At 50.4% G+C, this 26,656-nt stretch overlaps 1 protein-coding gene across 1 annotated transcript in view; it reads right to left on the reverse strand.

Moving 5' to 3' along the window:
• Window positions 1-1,091: 1,091 nt before the first annotated feature.
• KIF26B (kinesin family member 26B) overlaps window positions 1,092-26,656 on the reverse strand; it is a 509,132-nt gene continuing 483,567 nt past the window's right edge. The window contains exons 11-15 of the mRNA XM_052653992.1: window positions 24,675-24,837; window positions 20,290-23,698; window positions 7,004-7,206; window positions 6,395-6,545; window positions 1,092-1,240 (exon numbers count right to left, since the gene is read on the reverse strand). Of these exons, the coding sequence (XP_052509952.1) occupies window positions 1,092-1,240; window positions 6,395-6,545; window positions 7,004-7,206; window positions 20,290-23,698; window positions 24,675-24,837 (4,075 nt within the window). The remainder of the gene's footprint in view (window positions 1,241-6,394; window positions 6,546-7,003; window positions 7,207-20,289; window positions 23,699-24,674; window positions 24,838-26,656) is intronic.

Genomic DNA, 26,656 nt, shown 5'->3' on the forward strand with positions numbered 1-26,656 from the left:
CAAGTGTTCTTTATATCCAGAATCTTTGGAATAAAAATGAATATGAAAAATGTTGTTGAGGACCCCAGCTTCGTGGGTAAAAAGGAGCCAGTCTTACGTGCCTCAGGACATGTAAAGAGTCAGATATGACTGAGTAACTGAACTGAACTGACATGCCTCAGGACTTGGAGGGGAAACTATTCAGTACAAACATTCCACTCAAAGGGTAAGGAGGGCCAGGGTCATAGAGGCTCCTTTCCCCCTGAAGACACACCCATTTCTCTCAAGCTCACGTGCGCCTGCTCCATAATTGACCTCCAAGTCTGCCCTCTGACCCTGCCACTGGTGGGAGGTGGCAATGAGCATCACCTGCGGTTCCAACCGTCCCTGGAAACACACTGGCTTGGGCCCAGAAGTCTCTAGCTTCTGTTTGAGTGGCCTTCCCAGCAGAACCATAGCAGACAGTTAACATTTATTCATATGCAATACTGATTAGGAAAGAGCTCTACAAACACAACTTACTTAGAAATAGCAAGTCAGAAATAGGCTAAAACACCAAGAGAAAACGAGCTGTAAATACATTGCAAAAATGTGTTCGATTTTTTTTGTTGTTCATGTTGTTGTTTTCATCTTGACTAGCACCATCTGTACACAAGAAAATATCAACATAAACGTTTGGATAATAACAAAGATTTGCAAGGCACTTAATCAGTCATTCGGGGAAACCTGTTGTTGTTTTGTTTTAACTTTCCACAACAATCCCACGTCCGCTCTCGCCCTTTCTCACAAACCAGGAGAAGAGGGAGGTCTCTTTTGCCAGCAGTTCTTATGTACAAACAAGTTCTTCAAAGTTCCTCAAAGTGCTTTTTCAGTCTCACAGGGGCTTCCACGTCCCTTGGGCTTCCCATCATTTGCTCCTCTCCTGCGTGTCTGGCGTCTGCACCGTCCCTACAGAAAACAAAAGAAAAACTCGCCTTCCGCTCCACGCTTACTCCAGACTTGCCACCAACCTTCGTCCTCCTTCCGTGGTCTCTGAGCGGCGCCAGCACTAAGGGGCGGCCCAGCGCGGCTGCCTGCGGCTCGGGAGCGAGGGCCGGGCCAGGCGGCTCCCGTCAGCGGCGCCGGGAGGTGATGTCGAAGCAGGTGATCATCATGAGGTGCGCCTTGCAGAAGTTGACGCGGCTCTCCAGGCGCTCCGTCACGCACTCCAGCGCTTCCAGGTACTCCAGGGAATCCAGCTCCAGAACCTGCTCCAAGTCAACTGCAAAGAAGGAGAAGCCCGATGGGAACGCGCTGCCCGCGGGGAAGGGTGACCCGACGGCTCGGTCCCGAGGCTGCTGCGCCTGCGCCGGGAGGTCTTAGCACCGCCGTGCCCTTGACCCTCTGCAGCTCTCAAGTCGGGAACAGAACCCTTTGCTACTTCCAACTGGACTGGGGCCCTCCATTCTAATGATAACACTAGATCCCGGACATTTAATTGAGGCTCTGTGTGTGTGCTAAGTTGCTTCAGTCCTATCCGACTCTTTGCTACCCCACCAGGCTTCTCTGTCCATGGAATTTTCCAGGGAAGAATACTGAAGTGGGTTGCCAGTTTCTTTCTCCAGGGGATCTTCCCCATCCAGGGATCTAAACCTTGCGGTTCCTCAGTGGTAAAGAGCCCACCTGCAATGCAGGAGACATTAGAGATGAGGGTTCAATCCCTAGGTCGGGAAGATCCCCTGGAGGTGGGCATGGCAACCCACTCCAGCATTCTTGCCTGGAGAATCCCCATGGACAGAGGCGCCCAACAGGCTACTGTCCATAGGGGCACAAAGAGTTGAACAACTTAGCATGCACGCACATGTTAATAACTAGATTCCTGGACTCACAGACACAGAGAACAGACTTGTATTTGCTAAGGGGCAGGGCAGTGAGGGAGCGAACTGGGAGTTAGGGATTAGCAGATGCAAAGTATTATATATAGGATGAATAAACAGCAAGATCCTACTGTATAGCAAAGGGAATTCTATTCAATATCTTGTGATAAGCCATATGGAAAAAACATAAAAATGTATATATATATGTTATATAAATGTATATATATATGTGCATGCAACTGAATTATCTTGCTATATTGCAGAAATTAGCACCACATTGTAAATCAACTATACTTTGATAAAAAATAATTACAATTCTTTGCTCAGAAGACAAGCAAGATTTAGGACCCAGATTCTGTCCCTAAAGTTCAGACCTGCACAGGGTTAAAAGTCTATTTCCTTCAGTTCCTCAAGGGCAATTATCTGTGGCCACCTCTCCTGCGCCACTGGCTACTAGTTGGTCCAGTTGTGACTGGGTAGGGTGGTGGGCTGCTGCAGAGTGTCCAGCGTGGGGAGGACAGGCGTGGACAGCAGCCAAGGCAGTGGGGTGGCCCTGGAATCCAAGGCAGGAGGCCTGCACTTGACTGCCAAGAAGGCCACACCTAACCTTTGCTGGCACAGGGTCCTTAAAAGTAACACAAGAGTCATCCCTAGCCTGCCTACTTTCCTAACTAGAGTTGCTATGGAGAGTAGAAGCAAGAAGAAACGATGACTGTGAATGTGGTTTGAGAACTGCAACGAGCTATCAGAAAATCTGGGGTGGAAATCAGGGCTGACTTCTTTGGTAGGGGAGCTAACAGAGCTCAGAGAAGGGATGTCCTGTTCAGGGTCATATAGTTAATAAGGACGGGAGCTCGAAATAAGGTGGAGGCTCCTGAACACCAGTCTAAAAGAAAAAAAACAAAAACGCTCCCCATACCATATCCACATCAGACTATGTTATTGGATCACCTTGAAAGTGGCATCAGAATTAGGAAATTTGAAAAAAAAAGTGGATCCCAGCATATATATTTCTACACCAGTTCAGTTCCAGTCAGTTGCTCAGTCGTGTCCGACTCTTTGTGACCCCATGAATTGCAGCACGCCAGGCCTCCCTGTCCATCACCAAATCCCGGAGTTCACTCAGACTCATGTCCATCAAGTCAGTGATGCCATCCAGCCATCTCATCCTCTGTCATCCCCTTGTCCTCCTGCCCTCAATCCCTCCCAGCATCAGAGTCTTTTCCAATGAGTCAACTCTTCTCATCAGGTGGCCAAAGTATTGGAGTTTCAGCTTTAGCATCATTCCTTCCAAAGAAATCCCAGGGCTGAGCTCCTTCAGAATGGACTGGTTGGATCTCCTTGCAGTCCAAGGGACTCTCAAGAGTCTTCTCCAACACCACAGTTCAAAAGCATTAATTCTTTGGCGCTCAGCTTTCTTCACAGTCCAACTCTCGCATCCATACGTGACCACTGGAAAAATGATAGCCTTGACTAGACAGACCTTTGTTGGCAAAGTAATGTCTCTGCTTTTGAATATGTTATCTAGGTTGCTCATAACTTTTCTTCCAAGGAGTAAGCGTCTTTTAATTTCATGGCTGCAGTCACCATCTGCAGTGATTTTGAAGCCCCCCAAAATAAAGTCTGACACTGTTTCCACTGTTTCCCCATCCATTTCCCATGAAGTGATGGGACCGGACGCCATGATCTTCGTTTTCTGAATGTTGAGCTTTAAGCCAACTTTTTCACTCTCCTCTTTCACTTTCATCAAGAGGCTTTTTAGTTCCTCTTCACTTTCTGCCATAAGGGTGGCATCATCCGCATATCTGAGGTTATTGATATTTCTCCTGGCAATCTTGATTCCAGCTTGTGCTTCTTCCAGCCCAGCGTTTCTCATGATGTACTCTGCATAGAAGTTAAATAAGCAGGGTGACAATATACAGCCTCAACATACTCCTTTTCCAATTTGGAACCAGTCTGTTGTTCCATGTCCAGTTCTAACTGTTGCTTCCTGACCTGCATATAGGTTTCTCAAGAGGCAGGTCAGGTGGTCTGGTATTCCCATTTCTTTCAGAATTTTCCACAGTTTACTTTGATCCACACAGTCAAAGGCTTTGGCATAGTCAATAAAGCAGAAATGTGAGTGATCATACCATCATGATTATCTCGGTCGTGAAGATCTTTTTTGTACAGTTCTTCTGTGTATTCTTGCCACCTCTTCTTAATATCTTCTGTTTCTGTTAGGTCTATACCATTTCTGTCCTTTATCAAGCCCATCTTTGCATGAAATGTTCCCTTGGTATCTCTAATTTTCTTGAAGAGATCTCTAGTCTTTCCCATTCTGTTCTTTTCCTCTATTTCTTTGCATTGATCGCTGAGGAAGGCTTTCTTATCTCTTCTTGCTATTCTTTGGACCTCTGCATTCAGATGCTTATATCTTTCCTTTTCTCCTTTGCTTTTCACTTCTCTTCTTTTCACAGCTATTTGTAAGGCCTCCCCAGACAGCCATTTTGCTTGTTTGCATTTCTTTTCCATGGGGATGGTCTTGATCCCTGTCTCCTGTACAGTCTCACGAACCTCAGTCTATGCCAACACCCTGCCTATTATCCAGGGAATAGTCAGCATACAGCCTCATTGATTTTTTTTTTTTTTTTGTCATTCTTGATTTTAATTCATCCTGAAGGGCCAATCTCTGAGCTTTTCCTTTCATGTGGCCTCCTTTCTGTTCATTACCTTTCTCAGCAAAAAAAAAAAAAAAAACAAAAACAAAAACACTGATTCCTGACACGAACAAAGGCAAGAAGGAAGCAATTGTTTCCTGGAAGCATCTACATTTGTACCGATGTTTAAGCAGCTCACTTCCTGGGAAAAGTGTGACTTTGTAAGATGAAGACAATTGTCAAGGCTGCCTCAGGCATAAACAGCTCTCAAAAATGTTAATGAAAGGATAAAAATGAAGAAGAGGAGCTGCTGAATGGGTGCCCCTGGGATTCTGAAGTGCCAGAGGATTCATGGAAGAAGGAAAAGGGTGTGTACAGGTGGGAGAGACCAGCATTAGGCTCCATGTTTATGCCATGGCCAGACTTCAGCTAATGTCCTTGTTCATGTCTTGTCTGCCCCATCACAGCTTAGAGGGAAATACCCTGGAGAGCAGGAGTTTGTGTCTCTGTCAGGATTTCTAACAAGGGGCCCCCGTTGGTGCATCAGGCAACCAGGCACTGAGGAAATCAAATTCCTCAGCCCTTTGAGAACAGCTATTTTCATTAACTCTAATAATACAAACACTAATTACCACTAAATACTGAGCTTTCATCACTGGCAGGCAGTGGAAGGAGCACTCGACCGACAGTAGCTCATTCACTCTCCCAACAACTCTATGAGATGGGCAAACCATTATGTTTTCCATCTGACAGTTAAGGAAATCAAGGCTCAGAGAGGTTAAGCATCTTACCCGAGGTCTCACAGCCACACCCCGAGCGGCTCTCCATGACTGTGGCTGACACCACACATGGTATAACTCAACATGATAAGATGCATCGTGATAACTGGCCCCAGTGTCCTGTCCTCCTATTGGCTTGTTTGATTCTCACATGAACCGATGGGGTACTCAAGGGTGATGTTATTACTGCATCGTTATGGGAAGGAAGCCACCTGCAGACATGCTGTGAAAGTGGCAGGGCACAGCTAGGAGGCTGGCAAATTCTCTCCTTTCCTCTTTGCTCAGGATCATTTCACCCAGTATTTTTCTTAAACCTTAGCTCCAGACTCTGCCTGTCATGCTCCCTGCACTGACCTGGGAATGCTGGGAAGAGGTGCTGTGACATTCAGGGGTCAGTCGTGAAGAGAGGGAGGCACAAGGAAGAGCTGGTGAGTGTGGGATAGGAAAGGAGGGAAAGGAATTCTAGTGGAAGTAACACATTTTATTCCAGAGGCTAAGTTGTCCAGCATTGAGCCCCATATCATTGAAACAGTTGGGACCAGATCTGAGCTTTATTTTGTGGTAAATGGAATGGTTAGGAACAAATAAATAAGAGACAATTGAATCTATCTTTCAAAGAGAGCAAAATTGTTCTGAATTGTTACTAGATGGTCGCTGTCATCCTGGGCTTTCTATTAAATGGAAATAACACTGTGAATGTTATTCTTTTCACTCAAAAATGTGTTTTTTTTCTTTCTGGTTCGTTCTTTGTGAGGCTTTTCTAGGATTGCACATTCTACCCCATTAAGAGCTCTATAAATTCTTGTCTATTTCAGGATAGATATGCAATGTGATTTTGTGGCCTGGGAGCAGATTTGTAATATAGCCTTCATGTCTGGGTGATAGTCCACCACATGCAGGGGGGAGAAAAAAATATCTCATTTTCAGGCACTCTGGACTGAGACACACAAGAAATAATCCGGCAAGAGCAATGGTCACCACCCTGCTGCCCTCTCCTCCCCATCTGCTCCCAGGAGAGTGGGATCAAGCTCAGGGAAGCTGCCTCCAGCAGATGGGCAGGGATGGGGTTCAGACAGCGTCTCTGTCCCTCGGCCTGGTCTGTTTAGTGGGTGAACCCGGGAGTCGCAGTGATGGGCCTTACATTCACTGAGCCACTTGTTAGGGTCCAGCATCAGATACTGTTTGGTCGTCTCCAGCTCCTTCATCAGCCATTCGTACTTGGCGCGGACCTCCGCGATTCTCTGCTGGCGATGCTCCAGAATTTTCAGTTTTGCGTTAAAACACATGACCTCCTAGGATGAAGATGAGAAGGAGACGGGAGGTGAAGAGGGGAGGAAACGGGGACCTTCAGCTCCAATCCGGCCCACGCAACCTCATATGGAAAGGAATACTTCTGCTTATAGTCTGTGCAAGGAGGGCACAGGGGGTTCAGCTCTGACGCGCATGCACAGAGACAGGACTATCACAGGCTTATCCCAAATTTAGAAGGCGATTGGCGTCCCAAGCTGGAGCCAGAAAAGCCCGGAGAGCCCACCGGCTCTCCCGGTCTTTGAACCTTCCACGTCTCCAGGTGGAGAAATAGGCGGCTCTCCCGAGGAGCTGGGTGCACAGGCCTGGCTGCCGGCTGGAGCCCTCGCCTCCCACCCGCGCGGAAGCCGCTGGGGGTGTCCGGGGCCTGTGCCCGGTCTCAAGCACTGTCCCTGAGGGGCCGACAAGGGGACCTGTGGGGGCGCGGGTGGAGGAGGCTCACCTTGCTGCTGCCCCCTCGTCGCCGCTGCAGCCGCTCCACGTCGTCGATTTCATAGACTTTAATCTCAAAAGGTTCCCCGAGGCCCCTCTGGGTGCTGCGCAAGGGGCCATCCACCCAGCGAACGCCCGCGCTATTGGTGGGTTTTCTCACGGGGGAGGGGGTGTCAAGGGACAGCGCCGGGATGAGCCTCCGTCTCTGGGAACCTAGGTAGGGAATTAAGTCCACAGATAATAGTTTTTGAATTTCTTTCGAACATATTTTTTAATTCAAGGGGTGGGGGTGTGACAACCTCCCCTCCACCCCCACCCTACCCCGATCTGCGGCAGAGCTGGGTTTGAAATGCTCCAACCTCCCACCACCTCAGCATCCACTCCCTTTCACTGGCACTTGCTTTCATCTCCACTAGTTCAATCCCCATCCCCCACCAGGGGTCTCCCCCTTAAAACACAGGGGCTGGAGGACACTAGAACTGAGAGCCACTCTGGCTGTACCCTCAGCATGGACACGTGTTAGCATGAAATTAGAGATGTTCAGTGTTAGGGGAAAATAGATGCTAGGATTTGATACTGTAGTAATGCATGGAAAATCCCATGGACGGAGGAGCCTGGTAGGCTGCAGTCCATGGGGTCGTTAAGAGTCAGACATGACTGAGCGACTTCACTTTCACTTTTCACTTTCATGCATTGGAGAAGGAAATGGCAACCCACTCCAGTGTTCTTGCCTGGAGAATCCCAGGGACAGGGGAGCCTGGTGGGCTTCCGTCTATGGGGTCGCACAGAGTCGGACACGGCTGAAGCGACTTAGCAGCAGCAGCAGCAGGAGGAGTTTATTTGCTTCTAACAATGCTGGAATCAGCACTGCTCACACCAGGCCCTACTGGACACTGTGAGGGAGACTGCTAGCTGTCCCCCAGTACCTGCCCTCCTCTTCAACCTCAGCAAGAGGCCCCGAGTGCGAGCTAGATGCACAGGGTACCAGGTGTACCCTGTGTAGTACATGTGACTTAAGCTCCACCAGTGCAATGGAAGTGCCCTTTGCAACAGCTGTAATAGAAAGTGTCCTGAAAAGGTGAGGTCTGCCCTCCTTGTCCTCTCTCCTTTGTCTCAGATGGAATACAGCCTGCTGCCCAGTCCATGACGTGAAGATTGTAAATAACAGATAAACGAGACAAGCAGCCAGGATTCCTGGTACCCAGGAGACCTTCACATGATCGCCTATGCAGTTTTTTTCTTTTTAAAAAAGACTTACTTTTTCTAGAGAAGGTTTAGGTTGACTGCTAAATTAAGAGGAAGGTACAGCAAGTTCCCATATACCTTCGGGCCCCACAGACCCACAGCCTCCCCCACCATCAAGATCCCATCACAGAGGTACATGTGTTACCGCCGATGAACCTGCACTGTCATGTCATCACGCACATGGACACCCAGAGTCCATAGTTTACAGCAGGGTTCACTCTTGCTGTTTACGGCCTATGGTTTGGATAAATGTGTAACGATATGTATCTGCCATGATAGTATCACACAGAGTATTCGCATTGCCCTAAAAACCCCCTACACAGACTTTTACATGAGAAAATTAATCTTATATTGTTATTGGGTTTTCTGTCACAGACAAGCCTAGTATGTAATTCTCACAGAAGCAGAAAGTAAGGTACAAAAGACTTCAATAACTTGCCCAAAGTCTTAGTATTACCTTGTTTAAAAAAATCCATTGCCCACATTTTCCACCAAAAGAAGAAATATCAGATAATAAATGATCTTCCCAAAGGATGGGTTATGATTAAACACTACAGAACGTGGCACATAGTAGGCTGCGGTGACTGAGGATGGACAGGGGGGTGGTACTGCAGACCAGGATGAAGACCACAGGCGGGCATGGTGATATCCCAGGATGTTGTCACTGCCTGTATTCTGCTTCAGGGTCATGATCTTACCTGTATCGTGTTTGTTAAACATCTTCTATTTTACCCCTAGTCTGAGTGGAGGGAATCTGTGAACTGGGAAACCAACGGTAGCCTCCCTGTGAAATGAATTTGATTGCTGGGTCTGCAGCGAGATGCCTCTGTCGTCCTTGGGACTTCCTTGAAACACTGACCCAGTAAGCATCTGGCTCCGAAGTTTGCCCACCTCTTAGCTGCTGGTGTCTGTATTGCGTTTGTGGTATTTGGTTGCAGTGCCCCTCGATATCTGGGACCCCAGAGATATCTGGGAAGAGGGCTGGGCCAACATTGTAAGGGTCGAGCAGAATATGTAGGGGTGAAGTGTACTGTTATGCCAGTTGAGATGGCTGTTCTCTTGCTTTCTATGCATTCCCCTGCTTAACCAGTCCCGGGTTCATTCACATGACTATCCAATCCTCTTAATTCTAGGGCTTAATCAATCCCTGGTAACCAATGAGACTACCTGACATCAACTGTGCGTGTAAATGGTAGCCTCCTTCTCCCCCAAGTAGTGAAAACTGCTGCTGTGTCCTGCCTGCTGCACAAGGTGGGGTGTCACTCCAGGACCCTTTGTGTAAGATCCCCTGTCCCTAAACCATTGATGTCTCTGTTGCTGTCTCCCAGCTCTTTCTTCAGTCTGGGCCAACTATAAGGTTTGCCGGCCTGTGGGGGTGCAGCCCAACACATACCATGCAGATTTGAGCCCTAAGAGGCAGGTCTCTAGAGGATTCTAAGAAGCAATCACTAAAGGACTGTCAGGACAGGGGTCCCCAATACACCAAGCACCACTTTTTTTGGTGACTGGTGACATGAGTGAGTGAAACCATGGCCTGGCTTCTGAGGATGGGGTCTAATCTTTTCACCCACATCTGAAGTGGATCTAGCCTCCTGCTTTGGGTGACTACCAGGTTTGTCCCCCTGGCTCTGGCCCCTATCCCGGTGGAAGGCTGCAGGCCTGGCCTCCTGGTAGGGAAGCCTGGTGCTGCCTCAACAGCTGCATCTCATGAGGCACACACCCACCTGGCACCTTCTTTCGCCAGGACCAGACATTAGGAAGCTTGCTTCCTCCTAGAAGGAGGATGATTGGGAAACATGACACCATCCCAACAGGTTTATCTTGAAGCTGAAGGAAGCCAGATCTAATTTAACTCAGAATGGATATGTGGTCCCTCCTGCATCTTAGGGAGGATAATGGAGTCTGTGGGAAGCCTTGGCTAGCTGCATATAGAGGCTGAGCTGATTTTGCTTTGAGATAGAATGTGTGTCTTTGACCAGTCATTCATAGTGACCGACTCTTTGTGACCCCATGAACTGTAGCCCACCAGGCTCCTCTGTCCATGGAATTTTTCAGGCAAGAATACTGGATTGGGTTGCCAGTCCCTTCTCCAGCGGATCTTCCCAACCCAGGGATCGAACCCAGGTCTCCTGCATTATAGGAAGATTCTTTACCACCTGAGCTACCAGAATGGACCTCATTAAAGTCAGATTTGAGTGAGAGTGAAGGAGGGCAAGAGAACGTACACACCATGATACGGCAGCCCTGAGAACACGAAGGATACAAAACACTGAGACTTTTCTGGAGGCCCCATGAGATGGGCTATATCGGTCAGTGGGCTGCTGTAAGGGGAAGCGCCGGTCCTTACAGCCGGTCCTTACACCCCTGCACTGTTTGGGGAACTCTGGAGGAGTGAGTGCCCTCTCTCCCCCACTCTCCCTCCATCTTCCTCCCCGATTCCAGTTGTTGCATGCTGGGCCAGTGTGGCCTGTGTGATGTGATGACCCTTCCAAAGAGAAGACACTGTACTTTTCTCCAACTTCAAGAGATCCAGTGACTGCTAAGAAAAGCTTAAAATACCATAAGCTCAGAGAGAAAAAGAGCCAGAACTCTTTGAAAAAGAACCAGGGGGCCAAGGCACAGGACAACCTTCTCACCAACCTAGGGAGCTAGGAATGTGAAAAGCCACTCCCTGCAGCTCCAGGTGGTGGCAGTGGTGGTGGAGCAGCGTTCAGGGCAGTACACGCCTGTTCAGAGCAGTCTTTCCTTCAGCAGACAACGAGGGACTCTAGACACAAAGTAAACTTTCCCTACAGAACGTACTCTGTCCTCTAGGCTCGCTTGGTTTCATGTCAAATCTCATTGTGGGGGGCCAGATCTTTATCTTGTGTATGTATGCATGTGCAAACACACATGCATACACACACACACACACACACACACACACACTAACTTATGAAACTAGGAAGTGTCAACCACTGAAGATGCCAACCACTGAAGTAAATATCTGTGTCCCTTACAATGGAAATGAACCATCTGGTAGTTTGGGTTTTTTTTTTTTTTAATTGGCCCGAGCATGCCAGCTGACTCTGAGCCAGCGGTTGTGCCTTTGGGGCTCAGCTCCAGTGAGACATGGCTGCTGCAGAACATGCATGGAGGCTAAAGAGCACCGAGCATCAGTGGGAAGATGTCCAGCTCTCAGGGACAAGGAGAGTCTGAGCGGCCTTCAGGTGGAGCCTTGGCCCTCGTTCCTCAGGCTGCAAACACTTGTCATGGGACTCCTGGTAAGCCCTATTTTCTCAGTTGGATAATATATACTCAGCCCCTAGGGAGGTTTATGTATGGGCATTGTGCCTGCTGCAAGTGCTAAGTCGCTTCAGTCGGCTCTTTGCGACCCTATGAACTGTAGTCTGCCAAGCTCCTCTGTCCATGGGGATTCTGCAGATAAGAATACTGGAGTAGGTTGCCATGCTCTCCTCCAGGGGATCTTCCTGACCCAGGGTTTGAACCCATGGTTCCTGTGGCTCCTGTCCTGCAGGTGGATTCTTTACCACTAGCACCATCTGGGAAGCTATATGGGCATCTATCTCAGTGCACCCATCTCACTGGGTGCATGGGTCCAGACATTTCTGGGATGACTCTAAGAATCTGTTTATGTGAGAAAAAGGGGAAGAACTGAGGAGGCTCATGGGATGGGTGGTGTATCACTTACCTATCACTGTGTGACCAATTAACCCTAAACCCAGCAGCTAAAAATCACAAATGTTGGCTCTCTCACACATTCCTATGAGACAGGGATCTGGGAGAGGCTGATGGAGAAGGCAGTTTTGGCTGAGCGGCTCTTGTGATCTGCAGTCAAGCTTTCAGCTCACGAGATGAGGCTGCCATCATCTGAAGGCTTGACTGTGGCTGGAGCATCCACTTCTAAGCTCAATGTTGTGGCTGTTGGCAGGAGTTTCAGTGCACTGCCTGGTGGGCCTCGGCACAGGGCTATTTATGGCATGGCAGCCAATCTACCCAGAGCAAGAAAGAGCAGCTCCAGTGTCTTTCACAACCTAACCCTGAAAGTGACATAACCATCACTTTCATCTACCTTATTCATTTGGACACAGAGACCAACCCTAGTAGAGTAGGGGAGGGGATGAATCAAGGGTGATGCCAGGAGGCAGGGCCCATTAGGGAACACCAAGGAGTCTTGTTACCACAGATGGGAAAATATCAGGAATTAGGGTCACTCTCTATTAGCCTCCTCATCTCTCCAGGGCACCCTATGAGATGAGAGCAGAGATCACCCTGATTGGTGAGAGAAAAGTAAAGAAGCCTGAAAGGAGAATGACATTTTACAGGGCTACAGTATCCTGATAGAGATATTCTGAAGGCTAATTTCTGTTATCATTTTTCCATGCTTTTTTGCAATCTTCTCAACTTCCTTACCATGTCAATCAAGCCCTGCCAGGGTGAGAAGTGAGTGCCCAATGTCAAGTGAATTGCAGTCTAAGGGCTTCTCCTGTGTGTAGTGACTGGCTATCTTGGATTTTCTCAGAGTTCTGAATTTCAGTTCAGTTCATTCGCTCAGTCATGTCTGACTCTTCGCTAACCCATGGATGGCAGCACTCCAGGCCTCCCTGTCCATCACCAACTCACGGAGTTTACTCAAACTCAGAGTCGGTGATGGCATCCAACCATCTCATCCTCTGTCGTCCCCTTCTCCTCCTGCCTTCAATCTTTCCCAGCATCAGGGTCTTTTCATATCAATCAGTTCTTTGCATCAGGTGGCCAAAGTATTGGAGTTTCAGCTTCAGCATCAGTCCTTCCAATGCATATTCAGAACTGATCTCCTTTAGAATGGACTGGTTGGATCTCCTTGCAGTCCAAGGGACTCTCAAGAGTCTTCTCCAACACCACAGTTCAAAAGCATCAATTCTTCAGCACTCAGCTTTCTTTATAGGCCAACTCTCACATCCATACATGACTACTGGAAAAACCATAGCTTTGACTAGATGGACCTTTATTGAAAAAATAATGTCTCTGTTCTTTAATACGTTGTCTAGGTTGGTCATAACTTTTCTTTCAAGTGTCTTTTAATTTCATGGCTGCAGTCACCATCTGCAGTGATTTTGGAGCCCCCCAAAATAAAGTCACAGTTTCCACTGTTTTCCCATCTATTTGCCATAAAGTGATGGGACCAGATGCCATGATCTTAGTTTTCTGAGTCACACCCAGAAAACTAAATCAAGGCAAATTTGGCCTTGGAGTACAGAATGAAGCAGGGCAAAGGCTAATAGAGTTTTGCCAAGAGAATGCACTGGTCATAGCAAACACCCTCTTCCAACAACACAAGAGAAGACTCTACACATGGGCATCACCAGATGGTCAATACTGAAATCAGATTGATTATATTCTTTGCAGCCAAAGATGGAGAAGCTCTATACAGTCAGCAAAAACAAGACTGGGACCTGACTGTGGCTCAGATCATGAACTCCTTATTGCCAAATTCAGACTTAAATTGAAGAAAGTAGGGAAAACCACTAGACCATTCACGTGTGACCTAGATCAAATCCCTTACAATTATACAGTGGAAGTGAGAAATAGATTCAAGGGATTAGATCTGATAGACAGACTGCCTGAAGAACTATGGATGGAGGTTCATTCTGAACTTGGTCACTGGAAAATCAGGTCCACAAATGAACTGATATCACCCAGAACTTGCATCCACTATTGAGGGGCCTCCCCGCCCCTCATGTCTCCTCCAGAAGTACACTGGTAATCTTACTTGGGGTGTGATGGGGAAAATTGAGGACAGGGGCCAGGGGAATGTGGTAAGACCAGAGGAAATGGAGTTTAATGCTATGAAGGGAATTTCAGAGGGAGAGATGGTGCCCTCGCTCTGCTGGAAACAGCATAGGAAACAATGGTGCCAAAATGCCATATCATCACTTGGAGAGAACTGACCACAGGGCTTTGGTCTGGGTCCCCATAGAAATACGAGTTCTTGGATTTCCAGCATGCTCTCAAGAAGATGCTTCCTGCTCTCCGCTGAGCCCAGTCCCTGCCAGTGACCACTCTATTCCAGGCTCCTGGAAGGTTGGGGAAGCGCCTTAGTCAGGCTATAGTGGTGTGGGACCTGTCAGATGCAGCTGTCTGGTTTGGAACCACTCGTCCTGAACCAGCCTCCCCACTGATGCCAGTGGGTCATCAGAAGGATTCCTTCTTCTCTATCACTCCCTGCTCATCAGCCCAGCACTCTGTATGGACATGGAGATGTCAAGTGTTAAACAAAAAACCTAAAGTTGATAAGTGCCAACAGTTTTGCTGCATGAAATGGCCCCAGTTTGACCTGAATCCCTTGTTCTCCCAGCCACTCCAGGCTTGGCTGCCAGCTGCATATGTTTGGAGGGGCCCCCAACCTGTCATGGCCCATCCCACCCTATTCTCCACAGCGCTGATGACTCCAGCAAGGAGTCTGATGTCAGGCCTTCCATTTTTACCATCACTGAGTGCAGATAACAGTGTCCACACTGAATCTGAAGATGCTGCTTCTTAGGTCAAGTGTCAGAAAACACAGGCATTCCAAGTGCCGAGGCCCACAACATGCCTTGAGGGACATACAGATGCCCACCCCGGCCGCCCATGGAGAGCCCGCCATATCAGCTTTCTGGCCATCACCCTCCATCTTCATTCTGACCCAGGGAAGCATCACTAGGAAGACAGTGAGTCAAAAAGCAGAAAGCACCGATGCTGAAAGGCTGCCCAGGCATCAGCGATGAGGAGGGGGAGGGGAAAGATCAGTGAGCATGGATTTACTGACCAGCGAGGGCCAGCCAGCCCCAGGCCTCCCAGATGGATGCAGATGTGGCTGCATGGGCAGCTGTAGGGCTCGAACTGATGAGTGAGCTCGTCCCAGGCTGCAGAGGAGATGGGGAGATGCCCGGTAATGGACCTGTCCTCTGGGCAGAGCCCAGGCCCCTCACATGCTCACTCGGTGCCTCTCAGCCCTGCACCCACCTCCACCCACACTGCACTCTAAGGAGCTTCCTCAGTGTCTTAGGGAGCCAGACTTTTCTATTTTTTCCAACTTATTGTCAAAAAGCTGTTTTATTTGGAACACTTTCTCATCTGTTTCTAGATGAAGTCTCTTAGAAACACTCTAGTAATCTTAAATCAGCCAGCAAACCACTCACCTTAGCCCTGTTTCCATTAAGCTAGAGACCACTGTGTTTCCTGAAATTCATTAAAACAAAATAAGATTGCACCTGAGAACCGAATGGACCATGGGGAGGGGACAGAGTGAAGCATGGTGCTCTAGGCCCTTGGAGGAGTGACCAGTCACAGATTCCAGGGCAGAAGATCTGTAAACTGAACCCATCAGTCAGTAATGTTTACTCATCTCCCAGAGAAGGGAAGGCACAGTGTCTGGTGCTTAGAGTGGGAAAGAAAATAAGAGGTTGGGTTCAGTGTTTAAAACACGGGTCACCAGCAGGGCATGCAATCAGAAGTACATAGAAAAGAACTCAGCTAACCTGTAGGACCACACTACCAGCCAGCCAACCAACCAATGAATCAATCAACGGTGTCCACCTGACTCATGGTAATCTGCCCCAGCCCAGCTCTAGGGACTTGACAGGCTGAGTGAAGTGCTGAACAGGCCTCAGAGAAGCTCCTGCCAGGCAGGTCAAGCCCTGGGTGTGTCTCGGAACTGACATGCTCCCTGGCTGGCTTCTCTCCTGGGCTTTCTGGATGTGGGGTCACACCACACTGGGGCTTGCTGCAGTGGAAAGGAACTTCACTTAAACCTAATCTAATTTTCATATTTCCCTAGCCAGCCTGAGAGACAAGTGGGGAGAAAGAAAGGAGCCAAGGGGGTAATGCACCAGGTGTGGGGTCATGTGTCAGGAACATGAGGAAGACGAGAGAGAGAGAGAGAGTCAGGGAGGGCCCACGCGATGGGTGATATAAATGAGCTATCAGTGGAAAGCTGGGGCCTCAGGCGGGGCCCAGCTTATGCAGCCACACAATACACTGCCCATCACTGATTCATATACTTTTAGCAACTGATTTTCAGTTGCTAACCTATGCACAGGTTGAACATTTGCTCCCTACCTGGACTGGCTGTCATAACTCTACTTCATGCCTAACAGTTACACCTACATGTCCGTGCACCAATCATAGGGGGGCTGGCAAGGAACGGTGGAGGGACAGATAAAAATCCATCAACAAAAAGCAACCCACAGCTTCTGTCACCTTATGACACTCTCAACCAAGAACCTATAAATGACTCCCCGTTGCCAAGTGCAATAATTCTTATCATAGTTGCCAGATGCTCAAGGAATAACTTGATCTGGGCTTACGTTTTCTGTTTATCATCACATCCATTAAGACTATTACCTTTATTGAGTTAATCCCACTCTGTTGTCCATAAACCATGCTCTTACTGCCCCCAAGCTGCCTCAGCTGACAATGCCCTTTGTCCCAGCATCCTTCAAGGCCTGGCTCAATCCCAGTGTTTCCCTATAGCCTTCTTAAGCTGCTCTGGGCCATCTTTGTCTAAATATTTCCTCCACGTAGCCCTCACTTCCCCACTCAGCACTTGGCAATGCATCTTGGTTCCTGGTTGACTGTTCTCTGTTTCATGTTCTTTGTCCTTGCTCTCCAATGAGATTACATACTTCTCACAGTGGCTTGGTTTTCTACGCTACCTGCCCCTTCCCAAACACACTTGCAACTTTCATATCACCAAGCTCTAACAGCACAGAAGAGGTCTGATCAATGTTTAACAACTTAAAAATAAATCCCATTGACTATGCATCATCTTACGGAAAGGAAGGCATATTATCACCAATATTCTTTATGTTATTTGCATCATCTTATACAACGTGAGCATAGAGAGACCGTGGTGGTTCTCTACCAACCCCTTCATTTTATTTCTTCTATGTGAGAAAACTGAAGCCCAGAGAGTATAGCTATTCCCTAAATGTCACACAACCCAAGACCCCAGGTCTCCTGCCTTTCTAGCTCAGACTTCCCACTGCACCATGCCCATAGGAAAAGCCCAATTCTGCTTACTCTCCACCAGCACAGATCTCCAGGAATGGGACTGGAAAGGTGAACCATCGGGATGTTTGGTTTCTCTACCTGCACTACAAAGCACTCAAAGAGCTCAAGGTTATCTTCCTAGTAATATATTTCTAGTTTGTTTTCACTAAGGAGATAACAAGAATTGAAGTTTTCCAAATTCGAAAGCAACCTCCACGAACAGGTGACTGCTTGCCTCCCCTGCAGTTCCCAACATCTCCAGTAACTGTAAAATCCAGCCATCGAGCTAGGAATTTCCTTTGAGGAGCGTTATGGCTTCTCTTAAAGAAGTTGCCTTTGATTTACGCTGATCATGTCTGACAGCCAGCATTTCTCTTAATAATAATCATAAATAAGTGAGACAAGGTCACCTCACATGCAGGGAGCGTACCTCCACTGCCATACCCATTAGGGAGCCCAGGATCTACAGCAGCTGCTCACAGAGGTTTGATGCCCTCAGCACTCTCTATGAAATCCCATCTCTGGCACCTAGCCTGGTGGTTTGATTGTACACCAACAGCCAAACCTAACGAGGGACCTTCAGAGAACATATTTACAAACAGAGGCAGCACCAAGCGAGGACATGTGCAGGGCCTGTGCTCCACTTTCCAAGTAGTTACCTTAGTTTTTATTCCCCTGTACTCCAGTGCAACAGCCAAACCACACAATTCAAGTTAAAACAAAAAAAAAAAAAAAGAGAGAGAGAGAGGAAAGCTATTGAAAGAATAAACTGGATAGGTAGAGTCAAGATGCTAAATTAGAGTATGTGAAAGCACTCTGTAACATTCAAATGTACGTGGGCGCATAGCAAATGTCTCACAATAATCTGGATTTTGAAGACCAAAATTGGGTAGATTCTAATAAATAAGGTTTATCAAACAAGTATTGGGAAGGCCAGACTTTTTTTTTTTTTTTTTTTGGCAAAGACTCTGGCTTAAACTTTCTTGCTATTTTTAGTAACCACTATCAGTACATTTTAGTGCCCTTGACTCTGAAAATAGGACCCAGCAGTTGTCATGTCATACTGAATAGATTTCTGTTCTCCACTTGTATTATATGGGATTCTGCTCCCAGGTCTGGTGGTGAGATTCAGGGCCAAGGGCCTGATGTGGAGCACCATCAAAGTGAATCAAGGCCTGATGCACACAACACCTGGGAAATAAAAATGTTGAGATTCTGACAGTCACGATGACTCCCAAACATGCAGGGAGGCTAACATCCTCATGGCATTTCATGATCTGCGATGGGATGGGTGGATGGGGCAGTCTATTAATACCTCATAACATCTAGAATTACAACATGACTCTGGTGTCCCTTGAAGTTTTTTTTTTTTTTTTAGGCAGACAAATGGTTTATCATGTGCACTGACCACAGTCCTTACATCTGAATTGAAATATTCCAGAGTTTGTGCCTGTCTGTAGTGTGAGACTAGAAAAAAGCAACCCTGGGGTTGAGAGAAAAAAACCTGAGAAGCAGTTGCTGGCTGGAGCAGCTGCAGGAAAAAGGAGACATTTCCTTTGGGTCTCATCTCATCTTTTAATTCCAAATGCGCTGGTGGCATCAGTATTCCATTGGGCAATGGTTTCTGAGCACTCCAGGTTCTACAGAAGGACCACAGTGTAGCTAAGGACAGGCTAGGAGAGCTGGACAACAGTCCACTCACACATCGACCCAGGTGCAGAACTGCATGTGAGGCTCTGCAGGAGACAGCTTCATTACAAACGAGTCCCGCGCTAAAGATGAGTGGGGGCAAGTTCTCTGAAGGTGGTTTAAGAGCAAAGATGAGTCAGCAAAATTCTCAAGGAGCTAAAGTTGTCCTTGGTTCCTTCTGTCTTCTCTCTTTGTCCCTTTCTCTTTTTACTGACCTTCCACCTCACCTACCCTATGGCCACCTGGGTCATCAGCTCTGACCTAGGTCCTCTTCTCCTTGCCCATCACAGCTTACTGTCACATGTTCCCCCAAACTCCAAAGAGACAAATCAGTGGGCTTTATACATGGCAGTTCCTCCAGAGGACTTATTTGTCTTTTGATAGGAGATTCCTGGACACAGCAAAGACTTCCTCCAAAAGCATGCATTTTGGTTCCGTAGTGAGGGGGTGGTGTGCTGTGTGTGTGTGTGTGTGTGTGTGTGTGTGTATGAATGTTGGATATTTCAAGCCTGTGGTGGGAGCCTGACTGTTCCACCAGTGTGTGTGGAGGGGGCAGTGGTGTGGAGGAGGGGCTGCCCCCACTGCACCTTCCATGAGACAGTGGGCTTCATTCAACCCCAGAGAACGGCTGCTAGGCTCTGGGGGCCACTGGGTCATAAGGGTAGCTGCTGCTGCTGCTGCTAAGTCACTTCAGTCGTGTCCAACTCTGTGCGAATCCATAGATGGCAGCCCGCCAGGCTCCTCTGTCCCTGGGATTCTCCAGGCAAGAATACTGGAGTGGGCTGCCATTCCTTCTCCAACGCATGCATGCATGCTAAGTCGCTTCAGTTGTGTGCGACTCTGTGCGACCCTATGGACAGCAGCCCACCAAGCTCCTCTGTCCACAGGATTCCCTAGGTAAGAATACTAGAGTGGGTTGCCATTTCTTTCTCCACATAAGGGTAGCTACAATGACCTGATCCCTTGAGTGGTTCTAAGCTGCAGTATTCTTGGTCCTTGAGCAGAGACACCAGGTGTCTGGGCCCAGAATGGGGAGATCTCCTGCTGGAAGAGGCCTCTTCCCGTCCCCTCCTCCCCTCCCGCCGCCCCCCCCCCTCCCCCCGCCGCACCCCCACCCCCGACAACCCAGGGCTGGTGAGTGAGGAGCGGTGCCCTGGGGGCCTGCCTTCTCTCTGGGCTGAGACTGACGAGCATCACAGCCTGAAGCCTGAGCGATGCCCTGACAGAAGGTCGGTTTTGTCAGTGATGGCTCTGTCCCCAGCAGGTGACAGGTGGTGGGAACAGGGGTGCCTGGGCTCCCATCCCTGCATCCCAGGGCCCACCCCGTGCCCACCAGGTGCCCACGTCTACCTGAGTTGGCGCGCTTCTTTGGGGCTTTGAGGCTGCGGCAGCGCCCGCCCACGGAGCTGCTGTTCTCGCTCATGGAGTCCTGGGTGGACGAAGCACTGCCAGTGGCCTCGCTGTCGCGCATCATGCTCTCATAGCCACTGCTGCCGCCACTGTGGTAGAAGAGCGCCGTCTTGCCCATGGCGGGCGGCAGCTCCCCGCTTAGCACGCTGCTGTTGTCGCTGCCGTGGCCGCTGCTGCAGCGGTGGGGCCGGCGCGGCGGTGTGATCTTGCTGTAGGGCGAGGGCAGCGGGGCGGCGGGCGGCGGGCGCTCGTCGGTGGGTACAGCGCGCTCGTCCGCCTCGGGCCCCGCGCGCCCGGGCGGCCCTCGCCCGCCCGCGCCGCCCTGCAGCAGCTCCGAGATGCGCCCGTTTACCGCCCGCAGGGGCAGCTTGGACGCCAGGCCCGAGCCGCGGCTCCGGCTCAGCGACTGGGTGGACCAGGACATGTGCTTCCCGCCGGGGGGCGGCCCGGAGCTCTGGCCCACCGCCTGCGGCAGGGACTTGGTGGAGAAGCTAAGGGTCTTGGTGGTGGATGTGGACAGGCTGCGGGCCTTCGGGCTGGCCAGGAGCAGCTTGCTCACGGCAGAGATCTTGGACTGGCTGGCCTTGGGCGAGGCCCCGGCCGACTGCGTGGGGCCTGGGTTGGTGGGTGAGGCCCCGGCGCTGCGGCCCGGGCTCCTCCCCGTGCGGGGCATTGTGCTGTCCTTGCTCGCGTGCAGCCGGGAGCTCATGGAGGACAGGCTCTCCGCCCTCTCCAGCGAGAGGCATTCGTAGTGGCTGACTGTGGTCCTACCCAGAGAGTTGGTCCGGCTGGCCAGCTGCTCCAGCTTAGCGCTGAAGAGCTTGCTGCTGCTGCTGGCATCCTTCATCTTGCCGCTGGGCTCGTCGGGGAAGCTGGCCAAGAAGGGTGCAGGTTGGTTCAAGGGGCTGCTGGAGCTGCTGCTGCAGGCGCTATGCTGTGGGCTAGCCCGGTTCTTCTGGTCCAGGCTGGACTTCCGGACAGGGGGCAGCGGGGGAGTCCCTTTGGGCCGAGCCAGGACACAGTGCTTGGGGGATGCCACCTTCCTCTCCAGGTTGGCCTTGGAGGACTGGGTGCTGGAAGCCGAGCCAATGCCGTTGGTCTCCGAGGTGCAATGGTAGAAGAGGCTGTCTAGCTCCTCCTGCCTGCTGGCTTTCTGAAAAGCCCTGGGAAGGCTGCTGGACTTCAGGCTTTTGTTGAGATGCACAGGGCTCTGGGCAGCCACACTGGGCAGGGCCATCTCACAGCCATCCACCACTCTCTTGAAGTTGTCAGCACCTGGGGAGGCAGACACCTCACCGCTACTGTTGCTCAGCCTGTCACTGGGGCTGGCCTTCTTGTCCTGTTCTGCTCTGGCTTCAGGCTTTGGGGGTCCCATGGCTGTCTCAAACCTACTCCCTTCTTCATTGGGATAAGCATTCTCTTTTTTCACCTCCTCTTCTCGTTTCAGCCAGGGGTCCTCAAATTTCATCTCTTTCTTTGCACCACTTTCCTTGCTCTCCTGGGACTGGGCTGCTTTGGGGACTGAGCTGACGGTGGCCAGGGACGCCTCAGGCTCCTGGACGTTGCGGGGGCTCATGGTGATGCAGGGGTATACCGTAATGTTGGTCTTCATGGGGATGTACCCTTCGCAGTTGCTCAGACTGGCCGTATTAGAGATGGTAACCATGGCCTTGCCCAGGGTGGATATCTTGCAGCCTTTGATGGGGGCTGCCTTGTTGAAGGAGTCTTCCCCCATTTCAGACAAGATGAGCAGGTTGTCGGGGCCTGCCTTGGGCTTCTCCCGGCATACCACAGCAGTGTTCTGGATGCTGCCAATGAACTCTGAGGCCGGAGGCTCTGCCATTGCTTCCCCGTGCCCAAAACACGCCTGTGCTATGAAACTGTGGCACGGCTGCTCGCCGTCACTGCCTGTGCTCATCTCACTCAGCCAGGAGCTGATGGAGGAACGTCTGCTCCCCACCTCCCGAGCCTTCTCGTCCAGGTTCAGCTTTGGGAGGGGCAGGAACTGAGTGATGCTGACCTCGGACACCGGAGCCACATTTGAGTAGCACTCCAGGTCCTCGCTGATGCTGCCGATGATGCTGACGGGCCGGGAGCCTGAGGCCAAGGCCTGCACCGAGCAGTCGCTGTTGAAGCTGATGATACTGGTGGGGCGGCCACTGTCTAGCACCCCGCTGATGGTCAGCTCCTCCACCAGCGTGAACACCAGCTCGTCCTCACCATTCAGCTCCAGAGGCTGCTGTACCGTCACCATTGTGGTGCTCAGAATCTCCTTCTTGGAATCTGGGGAAGTTGCTGCCTGATGATCGTCATCTACAGGGGTTTCTGGGAACCCTTCACTCCCAGTAGACATGGATTTCTTCAAAACCTGGGGGCTCATTCCGACCGGGGGGGTGCGTACCTCGGGCTGCAGCAGGGACTCACTAGACACCATGCCTGAGTCCTTGCTCAAGGTGGGCAGCGGGGCTGGAGAAGGCAGGACCCCCTTCTGGGTGTAGACTTTGCATCTCTGGGAAGGAGAGCTGGCCGGCTTGTACTCTGAGGTCTTGGACAGGCTGGCGATGCCCAGCCTGGGGGAGCCCATGGGCCTGGGCTTGCCTTCCACAAAGCCGCAGGAGTTCAGGCTTTCCCGGCTGCTCCGGAGGCTGGGGCTCTGCACGAGCTGGGAAGAACTGTGCTGGCTGCTGCTGCCGGGGATGCTCCGGGGTGAGGCAGGGGTGGGGCTGTTGGTGAATAATGCGGCAGGGACCGGGGAGTGATTCCTCTGCACCTTGGAGGCCAGGGGCTCTGCACTTTCTCTGTCTGTCAGCTGGCCGTCTGAGCCATCATCTTCCTTATCAGACTCACAGAGCGGGCTTGCCCCGGCTGCCTGGCTCAACGGGACACTCTTGCTTGCCTGCTCTTCCCCATACTGGGCTGGCAGCTCTTCAAAGGGAAACTTACTGGGCTCCTCGCTGCCATCGATGCAATCCAACCTCTCCTGCAGCTCGGCGAAAGTGTTGCACTTCAAGCAGTCCCTTTCTGATTTGCCGGCACCGGCCTCTCCAGCCTCCATGGACCGGCTGTCACCCCTGGCCTTCTGCAGGGCTGGCACGATAGGGACAAAATCTGGGGGCCCCTCATTGTCGGTGAGCTCCTTGTCAGAGAGGGCTGTGCCGTTTGGCCCGATATAGATGACCGTGTCGCAGGACTGCTCGCTGCTGGAGGAGTAGTCAGGGTCGCTGGACAGGTGAGGGATGGGGAAGTCTGACTCAACGGCGGCCCTGGCGTGGAAGGGTCTTAGCTGGGTGGGTCTGCGCATTCTGCCTTCCTCACAGGAGCTCTCTCCCCCAGAGGAGCTCGATGTGTACTGTGAGTGAGAGGGAAAAAGTTAGTGTGGCGTCATGGGGCAACTGGCCAGGTGACTGGCGGAGGCCATTGCCTCCACGCAGGCCATCCAGACCCCGGGCCATTACCCGGGTGTGCCAGGCCAGGTGCCCCAGCTCTGCATGTCATGCCCTCATACTACTGTGAAGCACACTGGGGAAGCAGAGGCTGCTCATGAAAGGAGGTGACTGGCCCAGGTCCCATGTGACCTCCTAAGGACTTGAGGGGGTCACTAGTTTGCACCCCCAAGCCATGTATGACAGTTTGTGCCAGGGGACACTGGTTGGAAAGATGTGCTTTTGACCAAATATATGTGTGTCTATATATAAAGGAGGGGGAAAAGCCCCCACAAATCACCAGCTGTCCACAGACCAGACTGACCACAATCATAATGATTTTCTCAGACATTCTTGTCATACCGCCATTGTCCTGGCTTTGCCTCTGCCTGAGAAAATGAGCCCAGTGGTTTCATCAACCAGAATCAACCACTGAATTAACAGGACAACACCCCTTGGCCTGAAAAAGTCCTCCTGGGAATGCACGGGAAGTAGGGTCATCTGAGCAAGGAGTAAACTAACAGTCCCCTTTGGGATCAATCAGTTGAAGGACCAAGGTAGGCAAGATACAGACTATGGATATTTCCCATCGCTCTTAAAAAGTTTCACCTCCAAGTCGCAATTGTTTAAACTCTCTAAAGTGAACCAAGCACTCCCCATTAGGAGTCCAGGCTGGATGACTGAGGAAATCACCAGCAGTGGGGGGGTGGGGGACGGGACTTCTGTATCGGCCAGGAGGTAATTCTACCCCGAGGTGGATGGTGAGCCAGGTCTCCGGCAGCCAAGCTCACCAGGCCCCTGGTGCTGGGGGATTAGAAATATTGATTCCACTCTTTCTGACTCAGTTCCAGGGCAGGTCTTCGAAAGCTGCTTCCTCCTCCGCACCCCCAGCAAACCCCTTACCTTCGTTTTCTTTTTCTTCATCCTTAAGACTCGCGAGGCGATCTGGATGGTGGACAGGGTTTCAGCGTAGTTCCCAGCGGCGGCAGAGATATGAGCGATCATGGTGGTGCGGCAGTTCACGTTCCCTAGGGACTCCCGCAGCAGCATGGTGAGCTTGCTTTCTCTGCCAACAAAGTGAATTAAGGCTGCATTAGCGGGCCATGCCTCACTCTGGCTGTCAGGGTAGGACTTCGGGCCCCTACATGGCTTGCTGTGGGCAGTGGTTTTTTATCCCCCTCTTTTTTTTTTTAATGCGTACTAATTAACATCATCTTCTACATGAAGCGATTTGTAGTTGGCAGCTGAGCCAGTGCTTCTAACCCCAAGGATGGAAAGCATGCAGAACACCTCCCTTGGCACCACTGTCCTGGCTGTGATGGGATATTCCTGTGTGTCTGTGCATATGACACTGCCCGAAATGAGGCCTGGGAATAGAAATGAGAGGCAGGGATGGGGAGAGAGCAGCTCTGTGACCCGTGATTGGGCATGCTGTCTGCACATCGGGCCTTTCTCTGCAAATTTCCACACCAGGCAATCCCTGCCATAAAAAAAGCACTTTCCCAGCTATGAACTTGTATTGAAGAGCTATGTGTTTATAATACAGGGCAAGGTTTCTTTTGCCAAGGAGTTGCACCCACTTTATTGCCATTGTCTCTTAACATATATTTGCACAGGGTAGTGACAAAGGAAAAGGTATTCATATTCCTGATTAAAACCGGGGGCACACAGACATAGACCCAAGCACTTAATCAGCAACAGAAGGCAGAACTTTCTAGAAGGGACTCCTCTAGGGATTTTGCAGGTGCTGTGTGGGGCCAGTGTCCTGAGTAATGAGGCCCAGGAGTTTACAGATGGTATTTCTAGGCTCTTTAAAAAGTGATATGAAGGAACGACTCATGTTTTTTTTTTCATTCCTGAACTAGTCTTGACATCCTTCCTGCCTTGCTTTTAAGAGGCTTCTGCTTACGTCATCATCAACTCTTGCCTCTTAACTGCTGCCAAATGTCATTGTCTCTGGAGCCGTCCCTGATCCAGAAGTCTGACGGAGCCTCTTTTGCTTCCCATGCCTTGTGTTGAGTTTGTTTTGCCAGAGGAGAGGGGTTTGTCCTCAGGTTTTAATCAGGTTGTCAGGGCCTCCCTCGTGGCTCAGATGGTAAAGAATCTGCCTGCAGTGCAGGAGACTCAGGTTTGATCCCTGGGTCAGGAAGATTCCCTGGAGAAGAGATTGGCTACCCACTCCAGTATTCTTGCCTGGAGAGTTCCATGGACAGAGGAGCCTGACATGCTACAGTCCACGGAGTCACAGAGAGTCAGACACGACTGAGTAACTAACACTTTCACTACTTTCAGCAGTCAGCCACTGGCCCCTCCCCCACCCACCCCCGCCCCCCCGCAACCCAGTCAGCTCTCTGGAGAGAGACTGTCCAGCTCAGGAGACCTGGTTTGACATGCAGGCCCCTGTCAGCAGAGATTAGACCTCAGAGACAGAAAACCACTTCACATGTGACCTGCATCGGACCTTCGGGGAGAAAAGACGTGTAAGAGCAATAGTTTTCCCTTTCCATCTGGGACCAATTAAGGTGTCAGTTCAGAGATACTGGGATCACTATGGCTCAGTGCCAGTGCAATTTAAAATATATCATAGTTTCCCTTCAAGGAAAACACTCAGTGATAAAAGTGGTGGAACGACAATGCTATGGACTGACTGTTTACATCTCCCCCAAATTCATGTTTTGCAACTTAATGTCCCATGTGATAGTATCTGAAGGTTGAACCTTTGGGAGGTGATTAGGTCATGAGGGTGGAGCCCACATGAGTGAAATTTGTACCCTTATACAAAAGACCCTAGAGAGCTTCCTTGTCCCTTCTGCCATGTGAGGGAACGGTGAGAAGATAGCTACCTATGAGCCAGGAGGCAGGGCCCCACCAGGCACAAATCTTCC

The sequence above is a fragment of the Budorcas taxicolor genome, chromosome 16 (genome assembly GCF_023091745.1).
Source record: "Budorcas taxicolor isolate Tak-1 chromosome 16, Takin1.1, whole genome shotgun sequence".
Lineage (NCBI taxonomy): Eukaryota > Metazoa > Chordata > Mammalia > Artiodactyla > Bovidae > Budorcas > Budorcas taxicolor.